Source organism: Schistocerca piceifrons, chromosome 6 (genome assembly GCF_021461385.2).
Source record: "Schistocerca piceifrons isolate TAMUIC-IGC-003096 chromosome 6, iqSchPice1.1, whole genome shotgun sequence".
Taxonomy (NCBI): Eukaryota; Metazoa; Arthropoda; class Insecta; order Orthoptera; family Acrididae; genus Schistocerca; species Schistocerca piceifrons.
In genome coordinates this window covers 313,780,438-313,800,922 of record NC_060143.1, presented here as the reverse complement: position 1 = coordinate 313,800,922, position 20,485 = coordinate 313,780,438, and the positions used below count along the sequence as shown (strand labels likewise).

Here is a 20,485-nt window from a genome sequence, read left to right as displayed (position 1 = left end):
AATTTAAAAACTTGATTCTGATTTCTGTACAAGATATAGAGACCTTTGCTCTCTCTGTGTTGTACCTCTGCTGTATTAAGAATTTCAAAGTTTGTATTCCAGTCAGCATTGTCAAAAACTTTTTCTAAATCTGTAAGTGCTATGAACGTCGTTTGACTCTCTTTAACCTTGTGAAATGACTTGTAGGTCCAGTTTTATCTCGCGCGTTCGTAGATTGCTCTGTAACCCAAACTGATCTTTCCCCGGCTGGCTACTACCAGTTTTTCCACGAGTCATTAAACTGATTGTTCTTTAATATTCACATGTCAGACTTGATTTCTTTGTAATTGGAATTATTATATTCTTCTTGAGCTGTGAGCTGTCTCGTATAACTTGCGCAACAGATGGAATGATTGGACGTACCAAAGACGCACAAAAATTATGACGGAATGTCTTCTACTCTGAGGAACTTGTCTCGACTTAGGTGCTTCAGAGCTCTGTCAAATTCTTCTCACAGTGCTAAATCTCCGCTCTCATCTTCATGTACTTCCTGTTTTCTTTCTATTATATTGTCTTTAAGTTTGTTTCCCTTATGCAGGCTCTCTTTTTGTTTGAGCCTTCCCTTCTTTGCTTAGTACGGCTTTGCCGTCTGAGCTCTTAATATTAATTCAAATGCGTGTCTTTTCTCGAAAGGTCTTTTTAATTCTTTTACCCTGCGTATATCTTACCCAGGGTCATGCATGCTCCTACTGCCTTGCATTTCTATTCTAGCCATTCCTACTTTGAAACTTTCGGTATCTCGTTTTCAGACCTGTATAGTCCCTTTTTATCTATTTGCTGCGTTGGCATAGCTTTGCTCATCTACATGACTACTCCGCTGTTCACCCTTCAGTGCCTGGCAGTGTGTTCATTGAACCTTTCGTAATTGAGATTTACTCCCTCCTGCCTTATCCAGGAAAGTGTGGTTAGGTTACTTTATTCCATGAAGTCCTCAACTAGTTAACATTGCTAGTTTAACAAATTTAGATATGTGTTTTGTGAATACTTGGGAGAGACATAAATGGCTTCAGAGGCAGATCTGAGACGCAAATGAAAATGAAAGAAAAGTTATTGCGACATAACAGGTCAATTAATGACATAGGGTTTGCACGAAAATATGTGAATACTACGAGAAATGCGTGCTTGAACATAAATTCAGATACTAGCCAAGCCTAATGGTTGCGCTGTTGTGTTTGACCACGAAAGACAGTCGTAGTCACAACAGTGTCCGGTGTAGTTTTGAGTACATTGTATCGGAACTAGATGGATTCGAACGTGGATAGATTGTTAGGATTCGAACGTGGACAGATTGTTAGTGTTCGTATATTGGGTGCTCCTGCAACAAAGGGAGCCGAAGTATTCGGTATTTAAAGAGGCACCATACGGAAGACTTATATTGCATACCGAGAAGACGGAAAAACATTATCGCGAAGTCACAACTGCAGGCGTCAGTGTATAATGAGTGATCGTGAAAGATAATCATTGAAGAGGATTGCGTCGAGCAAAAAAGGAAACGACAGCTGCAAAAATCACTGGAAGAGTGAATGTCGCTCTCGCGAACCCTGTTAGTATCAAAACACAAGGGAGCTCAACAAGAAAGTAAGTACTAGCGAGCTGGATTTCCAAAACCACTCATCAGTGATGCAAGTACCCTAACAGGGACGAAGCCATTAAAACTGGACTGTGGAGCAACGGAAGAAAGACACATGGTGGGATGAGTCTTCTTTCATACTGTCAACAACGTGTGGCCTAGTTTACGTCCCAAGAGTGAAATTTGTGGTGGTTCGGTGATGATTTGGACAGCCACATCGTGGTGTCCCCATGGTTATATCTATACAAGGTCGCATTACTGCCAAGAATAATGTGACCCTTTTGGCTGATAAAGTCGATCCTATAGTACAGCGTTTGTTTTCCAGTGGTGATGCTGTGTTCAAAGACAACAGGATTCCTGTCCACACTGTTCCAATCTTCCAGGATTGGTTTTGTGAATATAAGGATGAATTACCGCTTATGCACTGTTCAAATGATAATTATTTGAAACCCTCAGCTGCTGACAGGTGTTGTTGTTATACGTCGATGGGGACAGCTGAAAATGTGTGCCCCGACCGGGACTCGAACCCGGGATCTCCTGCTTACATGGCAGACGCTCTATCCATCTGAGCCACCGAGGACACAGATGAATAGCGCGACTGCAGGGACTTACCCCTTGCACGCTTCCCTTGGGACCCACATTCCCAACTGTCCAAAATCTACATACGTTATGTCCGTAATAGATATTTGCCCATCCACTCATTACTCGCGCACACTAAGGTGACGATTCCCGTGAGAGTTACGGCAACCTGTGAGCATTCGCACTGACGAAGGTCAATGGCCGGGTAGCTATTTAACTATATATGAAGAGAGTAACTGTTCTCGAAAGAACAGATACCGTTGATGACCGTGCGGCTTCTCTAGAATAAATAATAATTAATTGAAACCTTCAGCTGCAGACAGGTGTTGCTGATATACCTCGATGGACGTCTACCATGTAAGCAGGGGATCCTGGGTTAGAGTCCCGGTCGGGGCACACATTTTCAGCTGTCTCTATCGAGGTATATCAACACTTGTCGGCAGCTGAGGGTTTCAGTTAATTATCATTTATTACAGAGAAGCTGCACGGTCATCAGTGGTATCTGTTCTTCCGAGAACAGCTACTGTCTGCATATATCCACTGTTCGCCACAGCCACCAGATCTCAGTAGTGTTGATCTTTCATGGTCTACTATTGAGAAAAGTGTATGTGGTCTTCTGTCCACCTCCATCATCGTTGCCTGAAATTGCCACTATTTTGGAGGAAGAATGATCTAAGATCCCCTTTAGAACCATACAGGACGTGTATTTACTCATTCAGAGACGACTAGAGTCTGTTTTGAATGCCAGCGTGTTTCCTCTACCAAGTCTCTGGTGAAATTCCCATTGAAAGTTTCAAACGAAAGACATTCGTGGATTTTTTTTTTTTTTTTAAGGGAACTGAAGTGATCAGTTTGACGAGACGTAGAATATGGAGAAAGCGATTTAAAATTATATCGGATTGGATGAAATTCATGTGAACTCAGTGTCGCCCGTAAACACTAATTATCGCCGAGTTAATTACACACAATCTCGAGGAAGCCAAGTAAATAAAGACTATTTTAATTGTAGTCTAATCGACGTCATTGCCTTGAAAAACATTGAAACTGTCTGAAGCTGGAGACGGTTGAAATAGACTAAGGTTGACACACACCCAAAAAAGAAAAGAAGCCGGTGGGGGAACGCTTCAGACAACTCAGCGGAACGACAGCAGTAACAGAGTGAATGTGAGAGCTATTTGTTTTCAGCTGTTTGCTCATTTGCAGTTTCGGGGAAAGCGGATCTAAGCCTAAAGTCATCACCCACTACGTTTTTGGAAGTGAAGCGAAAGTTCAGTTGGTGATATCATTGAAAGAGCTATTTCCACACTCACCAGACCTACTTCAGGGATACTGAAGAAATCCTAAATCACAGTTTCTTATCTTGTTCCCTGTGGAACTTATTAAAAGTTCTAATTAAGATGTAAATTGTGAACAGTTCTTTCGCAAAATTGCACCCGGAAGCAATTTTTCACTTGAAATTTTAATTTTCTACGAAGAAGCTATAATGTCTCCTCTTCACGCAGAATCTGGCCCTCTATATCCATTTATTTGCCTAAAATGTCCATCTCTCACTTCGTTACCACACTCCTTTCCTTTTCATAGCCATAGAGCTATTAAAATAGTGTAGTACGCAACGCTGGAGTTAGAACAACTTCAGTTTCTAAGCAAAGGATCATCACATTCTTACCATAGATTATAATTAAAATGAAAATTAAAGGTTCTGAAGAATGCAGTATTACCAAAATTCACATTAAATTTTTAGAGTGCATTACAAAGACAGTTAAAGTGTTATTGCCTTCAAGATTTACGGATCAGTTTTAGATATATGCCCTTTTCAATGAGAATTGTTTGACAGTAAAGAGTTTCTTGTAACTGCATTGTTTCTTGTTTTTCAGCTTGGAACCTGTTATGCCCATGATCCCATTGGGCCTCAAAGAGACCAAAGAAATAGACTTCAGAGATCCGTTCAAGGTAAGTGGTTCTTACCGCCAGTAATTATCAGTTCCTAGCATCAGTTTTCTCTAAAAGGTAGCCTTGTGGGTCGAAACACCGAATTCTTATGTCGGTCTGAGTTGTGTGTTTCTTAGAAACAACAGTAAAGGTGGATCTCGAAATTTTAGTATTTGTGAGCTATCAACCTCCCTCCTCCTCCCCCCCCCCCCCCTCCCGACGGTGATAGTTTGTTGAGTTCCTTCAACGTTCATATGCCGACAAAACTCGTTGCGAATCGCAGATCATCATGAACAGTTTTTCAAACCGTCACAGTACGAGATGCTGCAGAGAGGTTTGAAATGTGACTGCACTGCAAAAGGTGGTTATTCAGTCTTCGACACAGTTGCATTAATGTGACTGAACAGTCTATATCGAAAGATAGATAGATCAAAGATTCGTATTGTTGTTTAATTAATCCGATACTTTTATCTACACTTGTTTAATAAAATTTTAGTACTAGCGTTAAAGAACTTCTTGTCGTGAACCCAAAACCAACAAAGCGTCGTAATCATCGGCTCTAGATAGGGATACTAAATTTACAAATAGATTTATTTAGACAGCTTTACTCACTGAAAGCGAGCTCTTCGTCTAGGCCTTGAAGGCATAAGGGACGCCTACCGGCCGCCGTGTCGTCATCTGCTATGCGGTGTCATGCGGATGCGGTATGTTGTCAGCACATCGATCTCCCGGCCGTTTTGCAGACTTTCCAGACCGTGGAGGCGCTACTGTTCGGCCAAGTAGCTCCTCAGTTGGCATTACGAGGCTGAGTGCACACAGTGTCAGTCCTCTCATAAAGAAAAAATCCTTTGCAATACTGGGAACCGAACTCTGGTCCTTGGCATGGCAGCCATATACAGAATGGGTGAGAAGTCGCTCCCTAGTTTTAAATATTCGTAAATTATTTACTAATGAATTTTTGCATACGGAAGAAGTTGTAGTCGGTTCTCAGGACCATGAGAATATGTGTACTATACTACAATTACACATATGCTTCTGCGTTGGCGACCAAACAGCCCAAGCGTCTCGGAATAGCAACTGACTTCTGCAGGAAAGTCACAGGGACATTTCCGAAGACAGTTGTGTTTCTCTCTCCTCTTATTCGCCGACACTGCGTGAGTTGGTTCGGTACATCTCTTCTTTGGCCCAATCCCACAAGAGGAAAGTCACAAGGGGTGACCGTTCACAGGTTCCTCGTCATCCCAGCCAATGACCTAAAAAGTGTTTGTCCAGCCAGTCAGGAACGATGCAGGCAAAATGAGATGGTGCTCTGTCCTGGCGAAGGAGGATATCTGCAACATTTTTGCGTAGTGGTATCAGTGGCCACACGTATTGATTCAGCATCTGGCCAAACCGGTCGCTGTTCATGGTGTCTCGCAATATGAATGGACAAATGAGAAGTTTCTCAGTCGCACCGCACTAGGCTATCAATTTTGATTGGCTCTGTGATTTTTCAGTTGTCGTTCCTGGATTTGTGTCTGGCCAGTAAAGGCAGTTGCGCCGATTGACGACTTCCCCTATCTGAAACATCGCCTGTAACTCCTCAACGTAATAGGGTTTCCAGATCAGGTCCTTCGTTAGCACAACAGACACTGTGTGCCTGCTGATTCCCCTCTCACGAGCTGCCTGGTGTGTTGATTTATCAGGACTGAAAGTGAAGATGACCCTCACTGCCTCTACATTTTCTGGAGATTGCACCACCGAAGGTCGTTCTCTTCGAGATTTATTTCATCTGAACCAATTCTCAACTTGGTGTGACAGTTCCTAATAGTTTTACCATCAAGTGGGGCAAAGGGCCACGAACACTCGACGACCATCACTGAACAAGGGCTTCAGATCTTCACACTTCAAACCGTGAAACGACATGTGCGCGCTCTCGTAAAGTCAACTTCCGTGCCACCTCTTCGTTCACTGTAAGAAAATGCTACGGATGTCAAGGTTTTCTGAAGGAATCCATAATAAAACGTAACAGGATTCATTATAAGTAGTCATAAAACTTCCCGACATTTAAAACTATTTAGCGAACGACTTCTCACCCACTGTGTATGCTGACCACGCAGCTACGGAGCGGACAGTTGTACAGGGTGGGGCAGGGAAGTATCCCAACTTTCAAGTTACAGTTGTGAACGGAGGGGAGGCGTTGGAAAGCTGGGCATGGTCTCTATTGAAGTAGCATCAGTGGAAGTTCCCGTTAGTGTGACTTCCAGTTGTAAATATGGTTTAGAACAAGGAACATGCTTTTTCCGTCGAGCGTACTTTTTGCAAAACCCATCACTGCAGTACAGTGTGCGGTGCGTACTCTGTCAAATATCCCCTGGAAACGCCGTTCCTGACTAGAAATCGATTTTGTTACGGGTGAACTTCCATGTGTGTGTTAGTATTGTGCAAAACAGAGTTGGAGCACAGAGAACCGGTCGAACAGAGAATGTTGTTACCATCAATTCTGAGCGGTATGTCAATATGATGCAACAATTTTTTAGTCACATCTTCAAGAAATGGATATGTGGCTATTGTGGTTTCAACAGGATGGTTCCACGGCCTACACGGTTAGATATTCGATTAATGTTTCAAGGGAAATCTTCGTCAGGCGTGTGATTTTCGGCTACAGTGACATCCCATGATCGCGTGCTTGTCGGATTTGACCCCGTCCAACTACTCTTTATGGGACTATCACAGCCGGCCGGAGTGGCCGAGCGGTTCTAGGCGCTACAGTCTGGAACCGCGCGACCGCTACGGTCGCAGGTTCGAATCCTGCCTCGGGCATGGATGTGTGTGACGTCCTTAGGTTAGTTAGGTTTAAGTAAAGTCCTAGGGGACTGATGACCTCAGATGTTAAGTCCCATAGTGCTCAGAGCCATTTGAACCATTTAGACTGTCACAAGAGTGAGGTGCATAAACATCGACCGAGGACCCTGCAACCCTTAAAGCATGCAATACGCCTTGAAGTTGGCCCCATTCCCTAGCAGATGCTTCATCAAGTTATGCAGAACTCTAGAAACCGGCGGCAACGCTGCATTAACAGTGAGGGACATCACTTGCAAGACCTGTTGTTTAAAACTTCATGAAATTAACTTCCAGTTGCATCCTACTGCGTCAAAATATAATTATGTTCCACCATGTTTTTTCTTTTTTTTTCTTGATTAACCTTCGGAGTTAGTGATGCTTCCCTGCCCCACTCCGTATTTACCGAGACATCACGAAAGCCACTTAAATATATCTCGGCAAGATTCTTCACGGCTCCGTACGAGCTGCTCACCGAACGGTGACCTCGGGTCACCTCGCTTCTGACGCGCGTGTTTATACGCGCAGTTGCCCCCTGGACGGCCAGACGAGATATTGGCGGAACAATAGCTGCGGCTGCCCCACACCTTTACGAGCGGTCGCCGGCCGCCGCGTCGTAAAGTTGCGGAGAGGCGAATGGGGCGGCGGGAAGGTCGAGCGCAAGGTCTCGCTGCGACCGCGCGCCGAGTCCATCCGGTTCACCGGGATTACTGGCGCAGGAATTCAATTTAAGATGTTAATTTGCGACGGCCCGCAAAAGAAAAAGCGCCCTCTTAGCTTTAATAACGTTTAAATACTGTGATTACCGCGCGAGCTTCGCCGCGCCGGCCGCTCGCCAATTACGAGCGCAGGCTGGTCCCGCTCGGTACGTGATCCGCGGACAATGCCCGCTAGCATCGGATCGCGGCTGCCCTGGCAGGGTCGCCAGCGCTTTGTCTGCTGTCGGCCCGACTGCTGCTCTGAGGCGGATGGGCGACAGCCACGGTGGCGTCATCCAGGGTAGATCTGACCATCTCTGCTTCCCGCTCGATCCAATCACAGCCTAACATCGTTGGCAAATCATTGGTTTTCCTGGTGTACGACTTCGCACACAGCAGTAAGGAGAGGTGTCGCAACTGTCGTCGTAGGAAAGCTGGAAAGGAGCAGAAGTGATTAGGGAACGAATTAACACAGTTAACAGAAGATTTACTTAATAGAAGATTTCTCAAAGTGTACGAATACTCATTGCAAATATTGCATCAAGAAATAAAGTCCAGCTATCAGTGCCAACAAGGATGAAGATCTCTGTATTAAGCATGGACGATTGGGTTGGAGCTGCGACTAGGCGGCGTCTGCGTCTATTAGTGAAGGAGCTCCTAGTGTCAGTCCGTTGCCTGGCTGCCGCCGGCCGCCGTAATTGCGGCGGCAGAGGGCACGTACCATTGGGTACGCCAAAGCCCGTGCGAACGCTATTGACATCTGAGGGGAAACGTGCAATTAGTTGCCACATTCGCGATGTCTGTGGTGTGGTATATCGATGTATGGTACCACAGATTTCAACATCATCTAAACACTGGCATCCATTAGTAGTCAAAAATGGTTCAAATGGCTCTGAGCATTATGGGACTTGACTTCTGAGGTCATCAGTCCGCTAGAACTTAGAACTACTTAAACCTACCTAACCTAAGGACAGCAGCAGCGCGGTTCCTGACCGAAGCGCCTAGAACCGCTCGGTCACAGCGGCCGTCAAAGATAACACTGAAACTCTCACTCTTTTATTTGCGCTATACAAGGTGTTTTCGTAAGAGCGTGCAAAAATGTACAGGACGTACAGCATGCTCCACAGAAAAGTTGTAGGTAATGAACCTGGGGTCAGAGAAGCCCACTTAAGGAGATAATAGGAATGAAATCACATCACTGTGTACTTTTTAGTACAGATAGCATCATTGATGCAATGAACGTTCCATATGTTCTGTATCTTAGAAAATGTGCTGAAACTGAGGGCCACCAACCCCAATGCAAACATGACATCGGCGAACAAGATTTCGACGCACCCTGACAGATATCCCTGGTTTTTTCGAATCACATCACAGGCAGCTACAATTCTGGCAACTAATTCCTTCTCCGTATCCACTGGGATACATACACAGGTGACTTTAAATATCCCCACAGGAAATTATCAAGGGGATTCAGGTCAAGTGACCTCGCAGGCCATACGTCCCCTTCCAATTCAGTGACCATGAAGTACTGTGCCGGTACTGCTCCGTGGTATTGTATTGTACTGTACGTTTCTGAATAGCACTGAGTAATTAATGGGCCTGTCGTTGATTCATAGCACGTTCTGTCATGGGACAATGTAAATACGATACAACAGAGCTACCTTATGGACAAGCAAGGTAAACAAAACCTGCATCATGACTTCCTGGTAACCAGGCTCGTCCTCCTCGTTTCCTTGCAGGAAATAAAGAATGTTCGTGTAAATAAGCAACACAGCACGTGTAAACTCGTACGCAGGTTAGTTGTAAATAAGCGGGAAATCGGTAATGCTTGACAAAGTGGTAGACAAGTTAACTTTCATATCTCCTTAAAATTGCCCAGTGGAGCATTCTCTATGTTCTGTTACATTTTTACACGCTCCCACGGAAACACCCTGTGCAATAAGTATGCGTACCAATAGAGACGCGATGCCAGATTGGCATGGCAGCAACTTGTTTTGCTATCCGTGTTGGGTTGAGCGCTCTGCTTCCTGCCTGTTCCACATAATTTTTTTTTCTTCAGCCGACAGTTGTAAGGCAAAAAGAATTCAAAGGAGCGGGGTCCTTGGCGGGTTTTCCCAGGCGCGATGGCAGTAGCAGGCCGCGTGGAACGACCGCCCCACTTAGCGAGCATGAACGACAGTGGTCCACAGCTGAAAACGGACGCGGCGCTATCGCTGTAGGATGATAGCGGAAGTCGAGCGACACCGTCTTTACTGTTAAGGCAGTCCGCACAAGGCGCGACTGAAAAGGGGCAACTTGTTGCTGGCAACGCAGTTCCGCAAATGGGGAAATTATGAAATGAGAAACTGTACTTGCCGTGAGCGAGCGTGTCGCGCCCGAAGATATTTTGGTTAGACTCGGCGTGTCGAGCACAGATTTAATGTTAGAGGAAGATATAGTACTCTCTTATTATTACACACAATGAGAAGACTAATAACATTTTGATTTCATCCGCATATCCAAAGAAATGTAAACTGCAGGCTGTATGTAGCAGCCAAGGAGCTGAAACACACTTTCGAAATTCATAGTTTTTAATGGACTCAACAGTGCTGCATTGATTTGGCGTTGTTTGTTTCTTCCACCGTAACACATCGATACTCTTCCTTTGAAAACGCTAGCATCTTAAGATGTATATACGCGGAAATGTGGTGATGGTGGTTTGTGTTCGTAAATCATTCGTGTGTGAACACCATGGTATTAATACAGTTTAACAATTATTGAACTATATGAAATAAAATCGTCTGAACGCTTTGCGTTAGAATGTTCAAACTGCACGATTGGCCGCGGAGCCTGATGGGAATTATTGGCTCTGAGCACTATGAGACTTAACTGCTGAGGTCATCAGTCGCCTAGAATTTAGAACTACTTAAACCTAACTAACCTAAGGACGTCACACACATCCATGTCCGAGGAAGGATTCGAACCTGCGACAGTAGCTGTCGTGCGGTTCCAGACTGTAGAGCCTAGAACCGCTCGGCCACTCCGGCCGGCTGGGAATTATTATGCACATGCAGGGTATGGTTTAGGGATGAAGCCAACTTTAATTTGGATGGATCTGGGGGACTGAGAATCCGCATTTCGCGATCGAATAGTCTCTTCACCCTCAACGGGTGACTGTGTGGTGTGCAGTGTCCAGTCACGGACACGGAATAATCAGTTCTATATTCCTTGATGATACAGTGACAACCAAACGGTACGCGAAAGTTTTGGAAGACGATTTTATCCCAATTGTCCAAAGTGACCCTAATTTCGATAAGATGTGGTTCATGCAAGACAGAGCTCGATCCCATCGAAGCAGGAGATTGACTGTCTTGCAGGAGCACTTCGGGGATCGCATTCAGGTTCTGGGGTACCCAGAGACCAGTGGCATGGACTTAGAATGGCCGCCGTATTCTCCGGATTCGAACACATGCGACTCCTTTTTGTGGCGCTGCATTGAAGACAAGATGTACAGCAATAACCTCAAAACCAACCCTGAGGTAAAAACAGCCATTCAGTAGGTCATCGATAGCATCGATGTTTCGACACTTCAGCGGGTCATGCTGAATTTCGCTATTCGTCTGCGCCACATCATCGCCAATAACCGTAGGCATATCCGAAAAACTGTAGTGATGTTTACATGTTGAATAAAGTGTGTGCACGCCGTAGTTTGTAATTAATTTACGTTTTTTTCATATAGTGCATTAATTGTAACCCTGTATTTCCAAGTATCGGAGATTTGTGGCTCTTCAGAGTTCACTTCCACTCGGTAATTCTACTTTAAACAGTGGATGTACAGCACCCTTTTCATAACCTGCTTTCTCTGTCAAATCTATCCGGTAGTAGCCTGGGAGCTTGTAGTTTTACAAAATGGGATGTTTTTCGAGCTCCCGTGCAAAGCTGATGTCCACAGCCTGCTCGTTCATCTTCACATTAAACCAAAATACAGCTGTGTTCGTGGACACGATGCAGATCAGACCGCCTGGCAACGCGGACGGCGCGTCGCTGGCAACTGGTTGGCAACGCGTTGCAAGCGATTGACTGATGGAGTTACTCTGCAGTTGCGTCGTCTGCGGAGCTCTATGTATAACTACACAGGAAGCGATTCGCTGACAGACTGTAATCAACTCACGTCGGCAACAAATTTCTTTTGAATCGCACCGCGTGCGGAGGGCCTGAGTCCAGGGGGCGGGGTTGCCAGAAGACGTCATTCACAAATTGCCTCAGTGTAGTCACAGCTCACATGGAGTTAATATTTGCAAGGCAGTAATTCAGGGTCCTAATGATACTCGCGATGCTATCCCCATACCTTGATATCATTGCACAGGGATTGGGAGATATGTAAATTTTTAGAAAGGACAGCATTTTTCGTGTGAACTGTTATTTAAATTATTTAAGTCACCAAGATCGCAATTTCGGCTTACAGTGCCATTTTCAAATGGTAACTGCAAGAACATGAATTGCCTAAAAACCAGTTCGCCCTCGATCTACATTAGTGGTGTTAGTTTGAAACTGTGTATCTTACAATAAGTAAAGATTCTTCCCCATACTCCTACACGTTCGTTTCGTACGTACGTCGGAATTTCCATGGTGCCGTGCGAAAACAGGGCGACTTCGCTCAGAATCCACACGCTTCTTAATGACGCTCGACGTTAGAGACAAATTATGTGACGCACTGCTACGCGGATTAACTAGAGTTCATCAAAAACAGCTCGAGATATAAGTAGAAAAGTGTTCGTACCTCATTTATAAACGCGGAAATCGGAATAAAAATATTCAGAGTAGAAAGTGAGTAAACGTAAACAGCAATATATCGTAAGTATACAACTCACGAAGTGCAGTAGGTAAACAAAATTGTTACTCCGCATAGGGCAGCTCCAGTATTGGATTTTCTGTCGATGTTGTAACGATCACTGACTAATCATCCAAATAGGTACCAGGCTAACTGAAAACGAGAAGGTGACTGATGGCTAAAGTTCATAAAATACTCGTAACACAAGAATAATCCTAAATTTTACCGATAGTTTTTATTCATCTGCCCTAATTTACCATAATGTCAGCAATGTATTTTCGTTACGATGCTCTCTAATACACTGAGGCCACAGAAGTCCTGGGGTAACGATAGGATCATATACAGATGACGGTAGTATCCCTTATACAAGGTATAAAAGGGCAGTGGAGCGACGGAGCTGTCATTTGTACTCAGGTGGTTACGTGAAAATATTTCCTATGTGATTACGGCCGCTCGAAGGGAATCAAGACTTCGAACGCCGAATGGTAGTTGGAGCTAGACGCATGGGACATCCCATTTCGGAAATTTCAATATTCCGAGATCCACAGTGTCAAGGGTGTGCCGAGAAGGCCAAATTTCAGGCATTACCTCTCGACACGGACAACGCAGTAGCCGGCGGCCGTAACTTTGCAGCGGCGTTTGCGGAGAGTTGTCAGTGCTAGTAGACAATCAACATTGCACGATATAACTGCAGAAGTCAATGTGGAAACTCTACTAACGTATCTGTTCGGACAATGCGGCGAAATTTGGCGTTAATGGGCTATAGCAGCAGACCTCTGACAACAGTGCCTTTGCTAACAGGACGACGTTGCCTGCAGCGCATCTTCTGGGCTCGAGACCGTATCGGTTGGACCTTAGACGACAGGAAAACGTTGCCTGGTCGGGTGAGTCTCCATTTCGGTTGGTAAGAACTAATGTTAGCATTAGATTGTGGGGCAAACCAAACTGTCAACAAGGTACTGTGCAAGTTGATGGTGGCTCCATAATGATGTGAACTGTACAATGTAGGCTTTCACGGCCGGCGTTGTCTTCAGTTGAAACTTCCGGGCTGAGAGGCCGTGGTCGATGTATAAAATTTCCATCAGCGGGAGACATCTTCTGGGGTCGTCCGGCTACTGCCACTGGGGCTCCAGGCGCTCTCGCATTTATAGAGCGCATATATGGGTGTCGACGTTGCGCCAGCAGAATGACAATCGATTACTCTTAATCGAGAATGATGACGCCTTCTAAAGATAGGCATACCGTCGGCATAACGTGAAGAATGGTGGTGCCCTCTATGCGCTCTATAAATGCGAGAGCGCCTGGAGCCTCAGTGGCAGTAGCTGGACGACCTCAGAAGATGTCTCCTGCAGATGTAGACGAAACGTTAGGTGGAAATTTTATACATCGACCACGGCCTCTCAGCCCGGAAGTTTCAACTGAAGAGGATGTGAACTGTGTTAACATGGGATGGACTGCTCCTCTGGTCCAACTGAACCGATCTTTGACTGGAAATGGTTATGTTCGGCTACTGGGAGACCATTTGCAGCCATTCAAGGACTCCATCTTCCCAAACAGCTATGGAATATTTATGGATGACAAAAGTCACCAGGCCACAATTGTTCGTCACACATTTGAAGAACATTCTGGATAGTTCGGACGAATGGTTTGGCTATCCAGATTGCCCGACAGGAATCCCATCGAAGGATAAAATCGCGGATTGCTCGACAGGAATCCCATCGAACATTTATGGGACAAAATCGAGATGTTTGTTCGTGCACAAAATCCTGCACGAGCAACACTTTGGCAATTATCGACAGCTGAAGAGGCAGCATGGCTCAATATTTCTGCAGGGGTCTTCAACAAGTTGTTGAGTATGCCACGTTGAATTGCTGCCCTGTGCCGCGCAAAAGGTCGGACACGATATTGGAAGGTATCCCATGACTTCTGTCATCTTAGTGTGTGATTGGTGTTCGTTCTTGTTTTGAACTCATTTTAGTAGATAACCACAATAGCGAACACGAATAAGCCGACAAACTGTACTTAAACGATGCACAATAGCGACTGACAAGGTTGCCCACAGACAGCACATGGTTTCTAATATTTTGAAATGTATTTCTAAAGTTTTTGAAATAGAATTAAGTCCATATTGGACAACCGGAAAAGTTGAGCGATCTTGTTGAGCAATTATCCACTTGTTGTTGTTTTTGTTGTGGTCTTCAGTCCTGAGACTGGTTTGATGCAGCTCTCCATGCTACTCGACCCTTTGCAAGCTTCATCATCTCCCAGTACCTACTGCAGCCTACATCCTTCTGAATCTGCATAGTGTATTCATCTCTTGGTCTCACTCTACGATTTTTACCCTCCACGCTGCCCTCCAGTACTAAATTTGTGATCCCTTGATGCCTCAGAACATGTCCTACCAACCGATCCCTTCTTCTAGTCAAGTTGTGCCACAAACTTCTCTTCTCCCCAATCCTATTCAATACCTCCTCATTAGTTACGTGATCTACCCACCTTATCTTCAGCATTCTTCTGTAGCACCACATTTCGAAAGCTTCTATTCTCTTCTTGTCCAAACTAGTTATCGTCCATGTTTCACTTCCATACATGGCTACACTCCATACAAATACTTTGAGAAACGACTTCCTGACACTTAAATCTATACTCGATGTTAACAAATTTCTCTTCTTCAGAAACGATTTCATTGCCAGTCTACATTTTATATCCTCTCTACTTCGACCATCATCAGTTACTTTGCTCCCCAGTTTTCAAAAATTATTGTGGAAATACGAAAGGGTGAAGTAATTTTTAAAGCAATTGGTGTTGGTTGTGGAGTGCAGAAGAGGAATGTCAGTCTTCAGCATCGCTTTCTGTCTTCAGCGTCGCTTTCCAGAGGCGTTTATCACACTTTCTGGATGCGCGAAAGAACGCGCTGTACAGGGAGACGTGTGTTCGGTATGTGGGGAGAGGCTCTTCCGACCACACTTTCCACTCGCCCCCGTGAGTGCGCTTTCGAGTAGCGAACGGCCGCCCCGTTTTGGGTCAGTGAACTCCCCCAGCGGCCGATCCGTCACTGACGGCGACGCCAGCTGGGAATGTCGCGCCCCTTCACCTGGCCACAGTGTACGCCACCTCAAATCTGACATGCCTGCTACGACATTAAGGCCCCTCGCGCGCATTAGGGGACCGTCACACGTGCGGTTTAAAATGCTGGTCTGAGTGTGGCAGATCTGCACGCGTGCGTGAACTCTATGGCTCGATGCAGACGAGCCATAACCCCTCATGCTCGCAGAAAGCGTTTGAGTGCACACACAGCGGCACGTAGCGATAATCGCACAGCGGCACTAGAAAATGGTTCAAATGGCTCTGAGCACTAAGGGACTTAAGATCTGAGGTCATCAGTCGCCTAGAACTTAGAACTACTTAAACCTAACTAACCTATGGACATCACACACATCCGTAACCGAGGCAGGATTCGAACCTGCGACCGTAGCGGTCGCGCAGCTCCAGACTGAAGCGCCTTGAACCGCTCGGCCACTCCAGCCGGCGCAGCGGCACTAGACTGGAAGCTAACCAATATGGACGTAGGCAGAAGAAACCCGGCAGTGTTCGCTTATTTTGTTTATGAATACATTTAGAAACTCAACAGCAGGTTTTGGACCCTTCCACTGGTTAGTTCACGGCCGCTGAAACGAGTGTTCGTGTCGCTCTATATAGATTTAAGGGAAGATGAAATCGGAATGTTTAGTTATTTTAGAGTGAGTGCATAGTAGTTACTTCAGTTACCAGAAAAACTCCGATCATCCATAAGAAGCAAAGACTATGCCATGAGTCTTTCAGTACAGTCTGATCTAAACTGGGCAACAAACTGGTCACCGGAACTTTCCTCCAAGAAACGGATCTTCGGATACCGTGTAAGTCTTGCCCGGAGATAAGTGGCGTGCGCATTTGGAATTCTAACAAAAATGGAAAATGTTTCACAGATCTATCGATGTTGAGTTGACCTTTACTGTTAGGATTATCAAATATTGCTGTGACCTCCACAGCTACTGCAGTCGGAGAGATATTTTACGTAATCTGGACACTGAAATCCCATGAAGTGCCGGCCGGAGTGGCCGAGTGGTTCTAGGCGCTACCGTCTGGACCCGCTCTACCGCTACGGTCGCAGGTTCGAATCCTGCCTCGGGCATGGATGTGTGTGATGTCCTTTGGTTAGTTAGGTTTAAGTAGTTCTACGTTCTAGGGGACTGATGGCCTCAGCAGTTAAGTCTCATAGTGCTCAGAGCCATTTGAACCCATCAAGTCACAGGAGTTCACTTACAGTAGATGTAATATTTGCGCCGATTAGTTTATTTACAATGCTGGTAAAGTACCAAGACAAGACAAATGTTTCTAAATCTGACTGCTGACAATCGTAGTGAACACTGAATCAATTCATTGCCGAACGTGAAAAACTATATAATTTGTATGATTATAATTTGTGGCTGCAATACAATAAAGTATTAATTACATTGAAGTAGTGAACAGAATTTATATTAAACTGTTTTAATTAACTAAGGAGTTGTTCAGTCGGCTTAAAGGGCTCTCGCTATGGAGCTAAGCATTTGCTGCTTTCGCTGTTACAAGTTTTGAGTGGCCACATTCGAGCAAAAACTCTACTCGAATACAAACACAAAGTAGTGTAACAGTGATCTGTATCATTTTCCTCCCGAACCGGTTTGGTAGCAAAACCCTCACAGAAACCTTTCACTCACACACTTAAAACCATGCGGCTCTGTTCTTAATTCTATCGTGATACTCCTTGCAAAATGAGTTCCATATTTCAGGCTATTTCTTCACCTCTTCATTGAACAAATTCCACGTTCAAATCGGCTGCATGCACGGTGGCTCAAGGCGTTGCGAACAAGTGTGCTATGTCGCAGTTGCTTACGACTGCTGATTCGCGGCAGTCGGCGGGTTCGCTGCAATGCAGCAGTTGCTGGCGGGCACAGTCGAACCACTGCCACAGAGTTCGCGGCACTATTGTTTCACATGGACTGCTGAAACCATGGATATGACAGAAGAAGGGAATTGTTATTACGCCAAATTTTAAGCTGACGTCCGCCGTCTTACACTCATGCTCATAAATTAACGATAATGCTGATATATGGTCAAACAAAGCCCCGGTGGGCGGTTTGCGGGTTTAAGTTACCTGGGGTATAACCATGCGGCGCATTTGACCTGCGGTCGTGGCACGGTGGTGCTGGCATCACTCCACATACGCAGAGGTGCGTTGGTGCATGTCAGAGTACGGTGCAGCGAGTAAGTGTGCAGACGTTTTCATATGTGCTAATAGTGACTGTGTGTTGAAAATGGCTCAGAGAACCCTTATTGATGACGTTATGAGGGGTAGAATACTAGGGCGACTGGAGGCTGGTCAAACACAGCAGGTCGTAGTACGGGCCCTCCGTGTGCCACCGAGCGAGGTGGCGCAGTGGTTAGCACACTGGACTCGCATTCAATAGGACGACGGTTCAATCCCGCGTCCGGCCATCCTGATTTAGGTTGTCCGTGATTTCCCTAAATCGCTCCAGACAAATGCTGGGATGGTTCCTTTGAAAGGGCACGGCCGACTTCCTTCCCCATCCTTCCCTAATCCGATGAGACCGATGACCTCGCTGTTTGGTCTCTTCCCCCAAACAATCCAATCCAATCCGTGTTCCACAAAGTGTGATCTCAAGATTATGGCAACGATTCCAGCAGAGAGGAAACGTGTCCAGGCGCTACAGTACGAGACGTCCACAGTGTCTTGTGACAGCCAGAGCGAGAGCACCAGCAGCAGCGAGTACTGTTTGTATAAAGCGTTTATTTTGCATTTTGTTTACGACCTTCCACTAAGGAAGGGATTCTATTTGTGTTTATCTGCTCTGCATAGTAACTAACAGTTCTTGATAAAACTTTACGTAGTTTTCGTGTTACATTTCTTAGTGTTTTCTTGATCGTTTAGAACAGAAAGCGCCCTAAAACAGTCTTTTGTTTGTTTCGCGGCCGTTAGCCACTAGTCACTTGAATCAGCAGTTGTCTTGTGACAGCCAGAGCGAGAGCACCAGCAGCAGCGAGTACTGTTTGTATAAAGCGTTTTTGTACTTATTTGCTGCACTTAGCTTTTAAATAGTTTTTCTGGGAAAACCTAGCGTAGTTTTCGCGTCTCGTATTTCAGTGAGTGTTTCTTGATTATCAGAGTAGCTCATCAGAAGATTATCTTGGGAATTTGTCACCGTATAGAGTAGGGTAAACATAGTCATGTGTAGGGACTGTGGTTGTTGTGAGCGGACGCAAGGAGAATTGGCCACTCTTCGGGGGCAGGTGGAGGCTTTGTCTGTTAGGCTCATCGAGCTCGAGGCGCAGGCGTCGGCTCGTAGTGGCGTTGGGGCAACTGTGGTGAGACCTATGTCTACTTCGGTGGCCTTAGAATCACATGGAACCCCTGATGTCGCTGCGTCTTCCGGCAGTGAGCATCTTACCGGTCAGCCATCACTCCAGGGTGAATGGCGGGCAGTGGTGGGCTCGCGCGTGCCTGGCCGAAAGGCGAAGGTGGGATCTGGCCGCGTGGCAGCTGCCTTACCCCTTTCCAACAGGTACGGGGTGCTTCCTAGTGGTGATGACATCGTTTCCGAGCCACCACAGGATGCCTCGCCTGTTGTGCCAGTGGCCGATTCTCCGGCAAGGTCCCGACAGTCACAGAGGGCGGGCCTATTACTTATAGGGAGCTCCAACGTTAGGCGGGTTATGGAACCCCTCAGGAAAATAGCGGGTAGGTCGGGGAAGAATGCCAGTGTGCACTCGGTGTGCTTGCCGGGGGTCTCGTCCGTAATGTGGAGGAGGCCCTTCCGGCAGCTATTGAACGCACTGGGTGTGACCGGCTGCAGATAGTAGCACATGTCGGAACGAATGACGCCTGCCGCTTGGGTTCTGAGGTCATCCTTGGTTCCTTCCGGCGGCTGGCTGATTTGGTGAAGACAACCAGCATCGCACGCGGAGTGCAAGCTGAGCTTAATATCTGCAGCATAGTGCCCAGAGTCGATCGCGGTCCTCTGGTTTGGAGCCGTGTGGAGGGTCTAAACCAGAGGCTCAGACGACTCTGCGACTATAATGGTTGCAAATTCATCGACCTCCGTTATTGGGTGGAGAACTGTAGGGCCCCCCTAGACAGGTCAGGCGTGCACTACACACCGGAAGCAGCTACTAGGGTAGCAGAGTACGTGTGGCGTGCACACGGGGGTTTTTTAGGTTAGAGGGACCCCCACTTGGGCGAAACGATAAAATACCTGACGGCTTACCAGAGAGGACATTATCATCGTTGATAAAGAACGTCCGTCCTCAGAGACCAAAAACAGGAAAAGTTAACGTAATATTGGTAAACTGCAGGAGTATCCAGGGCAAGGTTCCTGAATTAGTATCTCTTATTGAGGGAAATAGTGCGCATATAGTATTAGGAACGGAAAGTTGGTTAAAACCGGAAGTGAACAGTAACGAAATCCTAGACACAGAATGGAATATATACCGCAAGGATAGGATAAACGCCAATGGTGGAGGAGTATTTATAGCAGTAAAGAATTCAATAATATCCAGTGAAGTTATTAGCGAATGCGAATGTGAAATAATCTGGGTTAAGTATCAAAGGTGGGTCAGATATGATAGTCGGATGCTTCTATAGACCACCTGCATCAGCAACCGTAGTAGTTGAGCGCCTCAGAGAGAACCTGCAGAACGTCGTGAAGAAGTTTCGTGATCATACTATTGTAATAGGGGGAGACTTCAATCTACCAGGTATAGAATGGGATAGTCACACAATCAGAACTGGAGCCAGGGACAGAGACTCTTGTGACATTATCCTGACTGCCTTGTCCGAGAATTACTTCGAGCAGATAGTTAGAGAACCAACTCGTGAAGCTAACGTTTTAGACCTCATAGCAACAAATAGACCGGAACTTTTCGACTCCGTGAATGTAGAAGAGGGTATCAGTGATCATAAGTCAGTGGTTGCATCAATGACTACAAGTGTAATAAGAAATGCCG

General features: G+C 45.8%; 1 protein-coding gene and 1 non-coding gene across 4 annotated transcripts in view; one reads left to right on the top strand and one right to left on the bottom strand.

Moving 5' to 3' along the window:
* The window catches only part of LOC124802563 (rhophilin-2), a 492,713-nt gene that overhangs the window by 428,014 nt on the left and 44,214 nt on the right, over window positions 1-20,485 (top strand). For all 3 annotated transcript variants that reach the window (XM_047263432.1, XM_047263431.1, XM_047263433.1), the window contains one exon: window positions 4,063-4,138. In XM_047263432.1, the coding sequence (XP_047119388.1) occupies window positions 4,063-4,138 (76 nt within the window). The remainder of the gene's footprint in view (window positions 1-4,062; window positions 4,139-20,485) is intronic.
* On the bottom strand, window positions 2,116-2,189 carry Trnat-ugu. Its single transcript has one exon. It is a non-coding gene; the product is annotated as a tRNA-Thr (tRNA).